General features: G+C 37.6%; 1 protein-coding gene across 1 annotated transcript in view; it reads left to right on the top strand.

The window, feature by feature from the left end:
* Nucleotides 1-5,990: 5,990 nt before the first annotated feature.
* The window catches only part of suclg2 (succinate-CoA ligase GDP-forming subunit beta), a 93,505-nt gene continuing 85,503 nt past the window's right edge, over nucleotides 5,991-13,992 (top strand). Inside the window, exon 1 of the mRNA XM_064305069.1 lies at nucleotides 5,991-6,149. Coding sequence (XP_064161139.1) covers nucleotides 6,066-6,149 — 84 coding nt within the window. The 5' untranslated portion in view covers nucleotides 5,991-6,065. The remainder of the gene's footprint in view (nucleotides 6,150-13,992) is intronic.

Below are 13,992 nucleotides of genomic sequence, written 5' to 3'. Positions count from 1 at the left end.
CAATATCCTTTTCAACACCATCCTGATTGCTTTGATACCTTTATTGACATTTTTTGAACTTCAGATCTAACCCCCCGACACTGGAGCTTTCATTTCTCATTGCTGCCCTGGGTCTACATGGATTCTGAATAATAATCATCAAAAAAAAAAAAAAAAACTCCAACAACAATGTGTGTTCTGGGAGTTTTTATATGTTCCTGTGTATGTACTGCATGTAAGACTTTTGTTGCCAACAAGGAAGAGTGGGAGGAATGAAAATGATCTGGCTGTAGTTGTAGCAAAACTGCAGTGAGGAGGCTTCATTTGAACACCAAGGCCATTGAAGATGAGTCCGGCTGATGATCTCTCTCTCTCTCTCTCTCTCTCTCTCTCACTATCTGTGTGTGTATGTGTGTGTTTGTGTGTGTAAACTTGTTCAAAACACAAGGCTTTGGTTCCGTAGCTGTTTTATGCGCACTTCGTGAGCTGCTTGCTTTGCTGCCAAAAGGATGTACGTGGTTGGTGTTCTTCGGCATATGGACTGCTCACTGTATTGTGCATCATGTGAAACAAAAGAGGGAGCTTAGCTTACCCAATAATATCCTACATTTTCCTTATTGTTGTGTTTTGGTTAGGGCAAAAAATAAAATCAAGTCAAGCTTAAAGAGGATGCTTTTTATGCCCATTTCTTCATTCTTGTGAGTACAGTGTCATTTCTGAAGTAGAAGGTGCGTGGATATTGTAGCAATCTAAAATAGTTAAAAAATAGTGGTGGATTGCATCCAAATTTGCTAAATTGGTTGTCACTGAAATTAAATATTTCCCAGTAGTCTTCATTCAAAATTAACCATGAGCATATATGCAAGAAGGAAAGTTCCTTTCCATGTTCCATTTTCCTTTGATATCTAAATTTGCACATGCAGGAATCCACAGGAACAAGGCGCGGCATGACTTCAGATGGGCCGTTTGATGCCTGGCTCCTCCCGCCTCCCGCTCCACGGACTGGATTATTCACCGTTTAAATGGATTACTTCTGCCAGAGTCTGCTGTGCTGGGGATCCGTGAGGCCCAAGCAGTCATACCTCCTGAGAAAACGAGTTAGCCCTGATCCACTGCTCATGGGGAGGGGATCTGGGGAGACTCTGCGAAATCAGCCGAGATACGGGGACGCGACCCCTCTACCTACTGTGCGCCACGGACCTTCTGAGTGTTAGGCCTAATGACAACACCGAGCAAATTGACTTTCCTTTATCCCAGTAGTGGCTTCCTGTCCCATTAAGCAAAACAGTATTGGGTATTAAAAACTGGAAAATATTCCTCGCGATTCATCACCCCAGTGCACTGAATAATGACATGCTTATTGGTCTGTAACTACATTCTTACCGTGGGACTGACTATTAATGCAAAGCTTTTTCCACTTTTAATTTTCCCTTCCAGCAGCAGGTTTGCTCTCAATGGAACTAAGCTGCTCTTTCTTTTTTATCATTATATAGAAAACCAGGCCTTCTTGTGGTGTGTTAATACTATACAAATCTATAAGTAAACATAAATTCTAATTAATTGTTAACTGAACACTTCATAGGATGAGACCCGTGATACAAGCTTATGGCTGTGTTTTAAATTGTATTGTGATTATCATGAATGCAGTCCCACATCCATCCAACTACTTACTAGAATGGGAAAAAGTGCCCTTTTTTAACAAACGATTATTGGCCAGAGGATGTTTGTAAACCAATTAAAATAAAATGGAGGCTTTACCGACTGTTTCTTTTTTGAGCCGACAAAATCTGAGGTAAGTACATATGTGAGTGCTCATGTCTCTCTGGCTTGGCTGAAGTGATGCCATTTGGAGGCAAAAAGAGGTATCATTGTAGAAGAGTCATTGCTGATTCAAGGCTGCTGGTGAAAAACTGGTTCTTACCCAAACAGAGGAGGCGGTGTGCGAGCTAAATAAATAATTGTATTTCAGCATCTAGGCCTCCAGGGCACCCTAATTCTGGCACCTCAGTGTTGAGCTGTATGTCTCTTTCCTTAGTGGTAGCATGTTGAGGTGACCCTCGAGGACAAAGCCAAGATAACTATATGCCATTTTGTCAGTATTGTGGATTAAGTGATGCTTCTGAATGTTTAACTGTCTTTACATTGTCTTCATACCACAAACCTACAATAATGGAAACACACAGGAACTTGTCTACATGTAATGTCAGCCCAAAAATGTTAGGCATTGCATACAAAGAATATAGGAAGTTCACTTACACTTCACTACAGCTTCCTCAAGCCTTGCCACACTATTCTTATTCCCAGTTAAACCAGCATATAAGGGTATGTCACTCTGACTTTTATCCATTTTTTTATATTCTGTATATATAAAATTCTGCTGCCTTTTTGTATGTAGGCGAACAAGGGGCTGCAGATTTCAGGTCAATTGTCCCAACCTTTCAGCGCACCACAATGCCATACACGACGGTTGGAAAGTGAAGGTAGCAGTAACAGCAGAAATGGTATGAAATCAAGGTGCAGCATTGTTCGTGACTGAATGTGTCCTTTCTTCTTGGGAACAATGTGGAGCTGTCTGTCAGAGAAGTGGAGGCAGAGTCTGTGCCTCTCGTCCCAAGTGGAAATAACGAGTGAGCTTCCTATGTCGTTAGAAAGGCCTGAGAAGGAGTGAACCTTATTGATGATTCTGCACAGTTACGTATGAATGGGTATATCCATACATTGACAGTAGGGCTGAGAGAGGAAGTGACAGGATTTTTTGGCCTTATCATAAATTATTCATACAATCACTCCTGAATCTGAAGTTATTATGACATGTACCCTGGGTCTTCGTATTCCCAATCACTCAATCCTGCCCTAAAAAAGTGACAGAAACTTATGTAATCAAAGAAGAAAAATATTATCTACCTCAAAATTTTAATTTGATGTATTTGAAAGAACACCTGTATAGTGGTCTACTAAGACATGAAGGTGACATCTGAATCTACAGCAGAGGAAATACAGCACTGCACTGAGAATTATTTTAATTAGCATTACATTGAATAAAACCACACTGGAAAACATGGGATGAATATTAAATATATTCTGATTGGTAATTCTCATCTAAGGCATCTAAGTTTATACATTTCCATATGAAAAGAATATCTACCTTTAATTGTACAATTAAAATAATATACAAATTTACAAAGCTTCTGCTTTCAATTCAGTAAAATTGTTTATTAGTACACTGTATAAATCTTAATGTTTCCCAATCTAATAGCGGGAGGTTCAGATGTACAAATTGTTTTTGCACAGTGTACACCTTCCATATTTTAGACAAATTCTGGAAGTAACCTAAAATAAGGAGACAAAATACAAGAAAATAGGTCACATTTAGTCATAACACCAATTTAATATATGCATGAATCAAAGTACGGAATTCATTTGCATGGAATCACTTTGAAAAGATGACAAGAGTACGGCACACATATCTCTGCTTTGGTCATTAACTCCCCCTGAACCACCCGTTTCCAGCTCTGTCCATCTTCCGCTGATCATTTGTAAGCAGCTGTCTCGCTCTGTCATAATCTCTGCTTTTTATGACAAGTATGCCCTTTCTGCCCTTTAAAGATGTTGAAGTAATGAGGGCTTCAGAGGATTATGGGACTGATTATTTACTTATTCAAGGGACCACACATCACATCATTACTCCTGGAGCTGCGAAGAAGAGGCAGGTCTTAAGCCCAAGGGCAGTGAGGAAATCAGGTCATACAAACTGAACACCGGAGAATGTAATAACACGCGTTGCGTACGCCATTTCATTTGTGGACGGCTGACATTCAAGCCTGATTGGGATGCGGAGCTTATCTGCATTTCATGATGAATGAGGATGTCAACCTAAAATTTTAACATTTTAAATGTTAGAGAATATGGAACAGCAGGCAAGGCAAATGTACTTTCAACTGGAGATGAGATATAAATAGCAGTGTTAAAGGCAATAACATTTCCACCATTATGAATAGTTTAGCCTTTAGTTTTTCATGCATTTAAATAATTCTATATATTTTTTTAAAATATTTTGTTTAAATTCAACCTGTTATCAGAGCGAATTAATTATTATTGAATTATTGAATTTCAAAGTGACACATTACAGACACATTACAGGTGATCATTTATTAAAAAATATGTTTAACCAATTGTTTAGCCAAAAGTATTTCCACAAAGCACATGCAGTATCAAAAAGTACTCCACAAAATCTTTTTTTTTTAAGATCACTGATTGTGAGCAATTCTGAACTTATTGTAGCATGTGTGATATTGTAGTAAGTGCACATTTCAAGAAAAACAGAGCTTGCTTTTTTATATATTAGCAGCAGTATTGCCAAAAAGCTGGACTGATTAATGCACAGCAGGCAATTCTCACTCCCCGGGGATGAACCATCACATTCACAGGTGCAAATCACAATATTTTGTGTCTAGCAAGGGTGCACTCATTTTAATGTCTCAGACAAAAATGAAACAGTAAATAACATTTCTGGATATATCATGATACTCTGATTTCTTGTTTATTGACTAATGATCCTGTTTTTCATTATAAAATTGCATTAGAAAATTAGAACATTTCATTTTAATTATCAGCAAAATCAACATAAATCTGCCAAACCATTCAAGGCATTTAACTGACATGATTATTATGAACAGCTCAACACATTAAAATGTTGATTTTTTTCACTTGACAAATATAAATACTAAAGCTAATACAAAACATCACAATCTTTAGAACAATCATTACAGTTGAAGGCTGGCAGTGTTGCTGCAAGTTCTGAATAAGATAAGGAGAAAAGCATCACAGGGTTTAAAAACGTGAAGGCTAATGCACTGGATGCAAGTGGTGGAGTGTTTAAAAACCTATTGATTTCCAATGATGAACAAATGTCACTGGAACACGATGGACAGAGCAATTTAAAGACTCAAAGCAGCATTACTGAAATACACATTACTGTTGGGTATGAAAATAAGCATAAGGTAGTATGTAAAATAAACTATTAAAAAACTGTGACAACTGAGCTTAAATTTAATTTAAAAAAGTGACACACACACACACACACACATATATATATATATATATATATATATATATATATTCATATTTATGTCACAAAGTGAACAAAGCAATCTAAAGTAAAATGGTCAAAAGAGTCTATATGCTTATGTTTATTTATAGTATTACTGTTATTATTGTTCATAAATATAAAAAATATAATTTTAAAACTTATTTGACCTGAACTCCTACTGGAGACAAATTATATTTAGAAGCAAGCCATTAAATTGGCTAAAATGGGAACATACAGACATTTAAAATAAGCACAAACTTGACTTGAGTAAATGCGCTATCTCAACAAAAACACATTTTCAACATGCAGAAATGTCACTCCCACATACAAAGAACAATTTATAAATCATTAATTAAAACTGGCAGACATCTAGGCTAGCCATTAAAAGTATTGATATCAAATGAGGCCAAGTTACAACAAACAATATTAGCTATCATAGCTCACACAAATTACACAAGCTCTATTTTAAAGCAATGCTACACAATGTTTCCTAAATTATTTCATGTAACTTGGTTCTGTGTTTTTACAGCTTATCATTCGAAGAGAATGTGGTCATTCAAACGTTGTGTCACACAAAAGAGTCAAATCTCATCATTTATAGAAGACATAATGTGCAATTACACAGTGTTAAATTTAAAAACTTGTTTAAATTACTACACATGTTTGAACAATTGTCTGGTTTGGGTGTATGAAAAGCACACCATAAACAAAAGGGTTCTTTTTTTCTTTAATCACAGTGTTTCCATAATTTGTACAAGCACTGTATCGTGGAAATAGGCATAAAAGTTTGAAAATGGTCTCTCATATTTACAACGCTTAAACAGTACTTATTTAAGATCTGAAAAGTTACAGTTTGCAAAATGCACACACACACGCAGCGTGTGTAAAGAAGTTTTCACTGACTTCAACTCCCGTCGATACCAGCGTTAAACGAGGAGGAAACTTCCCCCTTCTCGCCACACGCACGTTTCATTTCAGTTCTTGCTTCCGGTTCATCATGGCGGCATCCATGGCTTCACAGGTGCTACTGAGAGGACTACGTAGAGCTAGCACTAAATTCTTACTTCTCGAGAAGAGCAAGGTACTAATTTTAGTTTCTGAACTTTGTTACTCCAAGTAATAATTTGCCCGAGTATTGCCGTTGCAATCGCATTTTCAACACCTTTTTATAAACGTTAAGTTAGCGGGAGTTAGTTGGAACTTCATCCAGTAGTCAGTGCTGTGACGTGTTAGCAAGCCATACGTGCAACTTAAAGTAAATAGCTAAATAAACATAAGGACGTAGTTTTGTGGCAGCTATATGCTTCTGTAGCTAGGTGAATGCGTCACCATATGAGGCCATCAGCGCGTTCCATTTTTATCGTAAAGAGCAAAGCCGGCATCTTTGAAAATAATCAGGGACCCTCATCACTGGGGATTTTTTAGTTTTCCAGAGAATATAGGAAGCTGATTTGCACTTGTTTGTCCAGCTCCCTCTAGAATGATCAGTGGTGGTAACGGTTGGCTGTCTATGTCATTTCAACATCTGGAGAGATACTCACTCTGGTATGGCTGGCTATCTTGCAAGCTATCCATTCTTATATTCGAGTTGACAGCTGGCTGTCTTGCAAGCTATCTACTCTTATATTTGAGTTGATAAGGAAACAATGAGTGGTGCTAAAATGCCTTTTACTGAGTTCATACTGAGTTAGTTCATACGGTGGCTTTTTTGGCTTTACCTTTTTAGAACTGTGGCTACTAGGTTAGGTAATTAAGTTACAAGAGCTAATAAGTTCTGTTCTGTGCACTCTGTGCAAACGTTTGATCTTAAGTTAGATCGTTAAACATCTTTTAGACCTAGCTAATGATTGCTAGTTGGCTGTCTTTTTGAAACCATGCAGTAGTCTAAAGGTCATTGCAAGTATGAAACCTCTCTCTCTCTCTCTCTCTCTCTCTCTCTCTCTCTCTCTCTCTCTCTCTCTCTCTCTCTCTCTCTCTCTCTCTCTCACACACACACACACACTGTTGAAATCATAAGGAAACACTGCAACTCAGGCGGCACAATTGTAGTGATGAGTGGAAGGAAATTCTAACATCCAAAATCATGGACAGAAGTGAGCTTTTATTAAAAACTTGTGGAGCTAAAATCAAGAAACACCACTTGTCACTTACTGGTTGGTGGACTTTGATAAAGTTTCCTTTGCGTACTTTGCTTGTTTACTTTTATCTGTGTTTTTCTGCACTTGGAGCATGGTCGAAATCTTGCACAATCCCATTGATTTTTTGGCTGTGATAATTGGATTTCAGAGAATTTCTTAAAAGAATAACATTTACAGGTCAATTGCTCTGCCTGTTATTTTCAAGAACAGAAAATACTAAAGGTGAATATGAAGAAACCCAACTTTAAAATGCCTGAATAATGCATGGGAAATGACAAATTAGCCTAAATGGCAGTACTTTTGTTGTTGTGCACAATAATACTTGCTCATCTCCACTGTACATTCATGTGGGAGAAACAATCCTGCTAGGTCAGATAATAGCACATTGTCTCATGGTAAATGTGCTGTCATGTGACCTAGCAGGAGTTTGCTTACCTGCATATGAAAAAAGGAGGGTGCGTAATATCCTGATGTGATGTTGGCAGTTGCGTTTTTCCATAAAATTAATTCTTTTGAATTGTGGGATACTGAACTCCAGTTGTAAATGTCAAAGCACTCAAATGATAATGTTCAGTTCTCAGAACTGTACGTGGATCCATGACCGATAAGGTTTTTGGAGGGGTAGAAAATGGAATAAAAACATTCTTATCTATTTTTAGCTACATGCAAATTAATTTAATTACGAAACCACAATAATGTGTTTTTATTTTTAAAAATTTTTAAATTAGGATTCTGAGCCTAGCCACCCCCCACAGAACTCCTTGCAGCTCTCATTAGATCTAGCCTACATAATTGCTGAACATTCCATTTGACCATCTTCAGGTTTTCCTTCACTTTAACTGTGTTTCCTTCTCGGTCTGATTGTCTTTTCTGGTGTGATGCCCTTGGCTTGCTTACAAAATTATTACAAATGATGTGGAATTTGTGAAATTTATTTTGCCTTTATATTTTTGTAAAACATTGCATATGCTTCCAATTTATTGTGTACAATTTATAAATATTATAGGCATTATAAGCAAGTATGGTGCTCTATTGACATATTTCTATGGAGCTCTATTGGCAGTTTTTTGTTTTCTAAGTGGAAGCAATGCTGCTGCTGTAAATCTACAAAAATGAATAAATTAATAAATAAATAAAAGTTCAGTTTACTTGAATGGTTTGAGGACATTATTATTGTCCTGAACTCTTCTCTTCATGGCAACTTCATCTGTCCAACTGTTCACTCAATTAATTTAGTAAAATTGAATTACGGTTTACGGTAGTTATACAAAGTGTTGTACTTTGTGCTATATTTTGAGCATGCTGTGAGGAAAGATGACATTTAGGGTATTAATAAAAAAAAAAGACTTTCAATGACTTCACTCTTTTCTATTGCCAAAAACTTGTTCTCTTGCCATTTATTCATAGGTTATTAATTCATGGTACACAGTTTGGTAGCTTTATGCAAGTGCATATAGATAAACATTGGGAAATGTAATGGGAAAATTTCATTAAGCACCCAATTGGAAAATAAATTAAATAAGTAGGCTAAATCCTAGCTAAGCCAGTTTATTACATGATGTCCATGAGTCACTAGTGGGCTGCATTAAGCTGCAGGATATGTTATAAGATTTAATATTAACCCTCTATGCATTCCTCAACATTTACTTTTGTCTATTATAGCAATTTAAAAACAGACCTTCAGTGTTCTCAGAATGCCAACAGCTGTTTTGGACAGCACTTTGTGGATAAACTGTTGTCACCTGTAAAACTACATAAGCTAAGGTGTTAAGCAGAGCTATTTCACTGTGCCTATGTCTAATATAGCAAAATAGTGGCACATGCAGAAAATATTGTGTTGGCTGATTGAAATAGCTGGCTTACGCCAGGGCTACTTTATGGCCCTTAGGCTAAAGTTATAGGCTACTATGTCTAGGTCTAGATTTGCCAGCCTCCTTAGGAGTGGCAGTTGGTGAAGTCTAGCCCCAGGGACAACCCCACTCCAGCACCTCCTGCAGTAATCCCCAATTTAACATTATCACCTCTCTCAAGCCGATCTTAGAATATAGCTACCAGGAGACCACAAATGTTTGGAATCCTCCCTTATAAATTGCATTATGGATGGCCTTTTTCATTGTATTTGCATTTTTGTTTTCTCTCAAGGCAAATTTCATTGTAACAAATCAGTGTCCTGCAGGATAAATGAGGCCTACCTGTATATTGAACAGCTTATGGATTAGCTTTAGCTCTAGCCTGAACCGCTATTTTTAGAGCTAAGTGGAATGAGATGAAACACATGAGTGGAAAGTTGTGATAATACAGCAATTTGGCATAGAATTTTATCTGTGCCAGTGCCAGCTGTGGCTGGCAGCCCCACAGGGTGGTTGTATAATTGGCCATCGTGCTTTTTAGTAGGAGGCAAGGTTTCAGGGTTTCGGAGTTGTCCCCCACTTTATCACAGAAGATTGCATTAGCCTTTAAACTCGCTTAAATTGAACCGGAAACCTTCTGGTTGAAAGGCAGTGGGTGGACCTGTGCTGTGCACTGCTGAGTCCTGCGCATACATTTGTGTGGACTCACTGCTCAGAAATCTGCTTTTGTATTCTGCGTTGATGCTTTGTAAGCATATATTTTCAACTTGTCAGTATAATGAGGTATAGTGGTAGTAGCTGGGGACTAGCTTAATCTATCTAGGAAAGCTTCACATAATGAGATTGTATACTATGCCAAATTATATTACAGTTCATGTCTTAATTGGAAAGATGGTTATATATTTAGAAAGGTTGAGAGGATGTTTTTCATTGAACCATATTTAATAGCCTATATGAATGGGGGATTGAGACGTTTTCAAACTTTCCGAATTTGTTGTGTAAAACTGATAATTGGTTAATTACGTAAACCCTTTCTTGTAGATGTTATTTAGTGTTGTCTCTGACCATTTGGCAGAGAATACAGTGGTTTGCCAGTATTCATTAATTCATTATTCATTCATTTTTTCATTAATTTCACTGAAAGTGGAAATTTCTTTTGTCCTTTCTTCTCAATATGGCAGTGCTCAAACATCAGTTATTAAAATCTATACAGCACTGCCATTTGTACAAAGTTTTTTGGGTCTTCTGTCAAAGCCGTTGCTCTGCGGTGTGGGAACACTCCACACCATTTTAAACTGGGGAGCCTGTGGATTACGCCTCAGTCCTGAATATTTAAAAGGGGAGACTTTTCCGGCACAGGGACTTCAAACACTCTGAGGCGTACCCATCTGTCTACTGCAAACACACATTTACATTTCTTTTCCACAAGGAATACAGTCGACCAAGTTTGATGTAAGTGGATACAAATAACATTTCACCAAGGTTAATAGTCCTTATAGTAGCTGATAGGAAGTAGGCCTACTTAGGCTTTTTTGATAATTTAGAGGGTAATCTGTTAACACACCAGATATTTGACAAAATAATGTAAGAATGTATTAGGCTAAATGATAACCATAATCATGATCATATTTGCTTATGTTTGAAATACACATCATGCAGGCCTAATCCATTAGGCTAGTTTTGCTCTGTAAGAAGGATATCTGCACAATGGGATAGTATAGGATAGAACCTCAGAGATATGAATGTCATGGTTACACATTCACTGGTTACTCGACCAGGGTATGAACTCAGAAGTAGCATTAAAAAAAAAAAAAAAGTGGTGTACTTTGACTTTTCTTCCATGGTTGTGAGCAGAGTTAAGAGTCCAAATTAGCCTGCAATCTTGTAATTTGTATCTCTCAAGTTCTGCTGTATATTGCAATGGGTCAGACACAAAAATAACTAATTTGACTCTACTGTTACCATACTTTTGGAGGACACTGTACATCAATATGGGGTCACCCTTAGGAGGAATCAGAGCCGTGTTTATACATAGTCTCCCCATTTTAGGGCAGCAAAAGTAATTGGACAAATGGACACTGGGTATCTTACCTGGTATTGATCGGTCAGGTCTGTACTGCAGCCATTTTCAGTTCCTGTTTGTTTCTGTGGCGTTTTTTTCTTCAATCTTGTTTTCAGCAAGTGAAACATGTTCAGTTAGATTCAGGACAATAATTGACATGGCCAGTCAAGAAAATTCCACTTCATGGCCCTGAAAAACTCCTTAGCTGCTTTAGCAGCATGTTTGGGGTCAAGGTGAAGCGCCGTCCAGTGAGTTTTGAGGCATTTGGTTGAATCTGAGCAGATGTTTCTGCACACTTCAGAATTCATCCTGCTGCTGTCAGCAGTCACATCACTAATGAAGACAAGTGAGCTTGTTCCAGTGGCTGCCATACACGCCCAAGCCATGACACCACTTCCTCCGTGTTTCACAGATGAGGTGGGGATGCTTTGGATCATGAGCAGTTCCTTTCTTTCTCCACACTGTCCTCTTTCCGTCACTTTAGCAGGGTTTTTCCTGCATACTAAGACTGGTTATGTAAATGAGCACAGCCGCAGGGAGTTCATTTAAATGCACCGGTATTTAAGATGCGTCTTGCGCATGGCAGGAAAGCAACATTGTTGTACCACTCCATCTCTGGTGAAGTCGAGTTTTGGACAGGTGTCAGGATCCATGGATGCAATGGATAGGTACTGTCACCTCTAAGTGAAAAACTTCTGAATGCTGTTTTAGTATTTCAGGTTGTTTAATTCCGTACCCAACGGCCAACCATCTCCAGAGCCACCATATCTGAACTTCTCTACACAGGCAACTGTTCCTGAAGATGGAGTCATGTGTTTTAAAAAGATTTAAAAAGGTTCTCTCCTTCCACAAACATAGGGGAGAGTCGCCATAAATGTAACACTTGATAAATGTAACACTTAAAAAGTTATGGTTATGCAAAGTATATTTTCCAGAGTGTACTCCTGCAGGAATTGGATGCTAGGCGACCCAAAAACGTGGCGCTGTCTGTATAAATGTAACTCTTATGGTTATGCTGCCTTATTGCTATTACAAACAACATGCTTTTTGTTGTTATATGTTTACAGAATGCCATCTAAAGAGAAAATGAGAGAGTTGGTACCCAGGGAGGTCATGGAGAGGGCTTCAGATTTGGAGATTACTAGATGTGTGGAAAACCATATAGGCCTAGCCTATATGTAGTGTTCTTTTGGGGAGACCTTAGGGGAGAGATATTTCTTGGAGAAATTCATTTTACTCATCAATGTGTTTGTTTGACTTTTTAAGTTAATTCAGTGTTTAATGTTAAATGTGTTCAGCTGGTTAATTGTGTTGCTTGCTGCTTTGACGTAGGTTCACCTTCTGGGTGCTCCAAGGGATTAATGGAGAAGAAACCACTACCTGTTCACAGGCATTTATAATAAGCACACACCAGATTGGTCTGTATAGTCGGCTGTTTGCTTTGTGAAAGCTTGCCTGGGTGTTATGTAACAAATAAAATCAGCTTTCCTTATCTATTTGGATGTTAGCACAACTCGCTTCATGGTAAGTAATGAAGTTGCTTGTGCTTTAGTGTCTATGCACCGGCTTTTTTCATGAATAAAGCTGCATGCTTCATAATCTGAGGATGTGGCTGGGCTCACATTACCATTGGAAATGCGTTTCCTTGATTAACATTAATATGTGCAGAAAAAGAAAAAAAAAACCCTGCGTAGGCACATTACAGGGCATTTGCATATACTGTTACAATTATTTCACACGTCTAGCCTAATACAATCATACTAGGTGGTAAGAATGTAACATTGGACTGTGTGTACGTTCTGAATGTAATTGAAATGGCTAATGACTACTAATATGTCAAAGCTGTTTGAAGTAAAATTTCATAGTAGGCTAAATATTTTCTGAATAAATGAGCAAAATCCGAAAACTTACCCCAGTCTGATATACTGACAATGTCTTGCCAAGCTTTTCACAGGCGTTAAACAGAAGCAATTATTTTGCCACAATGGCCACCAGCCATGATAAATTAGCTTTAGCAGGTCATATGCATAAATATCCATTCTTTCTTTCCATATTTTTGTGGTCGAATATCACAGCTTTCATGTGCATTAAAATCATGTACATTAAACTAATTATGCACATTTCTGAGATGCCACATTTCTGTCATTTTGCCATCGCAAACCTCCGGTGTGGAACTTTAGTAAATATGGAAAACTGCTATTTATCTTCTTAAAAGCTCCACAAATCCTTAATATGGGGTATTTTCAAGCTGCCTCAGCTGTCTATAGAAGAAATTGTGCTGAACACTCCTGCAAAACAATTATAAATGGTCTGCAGTTATTGGTACAGTCTGGTCATGAATGATAGTTGGTTTGAACTGCTTTCAGGTTTACGTGCAGCCTTAGACATGCTAAATTAACTGCATTAGACTCCTCTTAATTGCATTAAAAAATGAGACTGTAGACACAGTGCTGATGACCACGGACCTTCAGGCGTCCGCTATCGCCGTGATTTTCAACAGAAAAACTTTGCTTTGTAAATTTTTGTGGTTTTGTGTCTTTATAGGGTAATTGTCGGTTTAGGCCTATTTGTGAGGCATCTGCTGACTTAATGTTTATTTCTAGCTCGTTATGCTATGTGATTGGACATAATTCCATTAAAATATATGAAATATGCGATAATGGTTTATGCAGATATACAGTCTCTTTACAATGGAGTGAATGGGAAATGGTTTGGGAAATTATCATTAACCATTTTGCCTTTGTGCAGATTGAACTGAAAAATAAAGTTCTGAAAATCCTTTAGTGTTAAGGTACACACAACACCAGTGATGAAAAGGATGGTGCAAGCATTCTTTGAGTGAATGTATAAAACATTATTTAAATACTTTGATAT

This window comes from Anguilla rostrata, chromosome 13 (assembly GCF_018555375.3).
Source record: "Anguilla rostrata isolate EN2019 chromosome 13, ASM1855537v3, whole genome shotgun sequence".
NCBI classification, from domain to species: Eukaryota; Metazoa; Chordata; class Actinopteri; order Anguilliformes; family Anguillidae; genus Anguilla; species Anguilla rostrata.
This window is presented reverse-complemented; position numbering and strand designations above follow the sequence as displayed.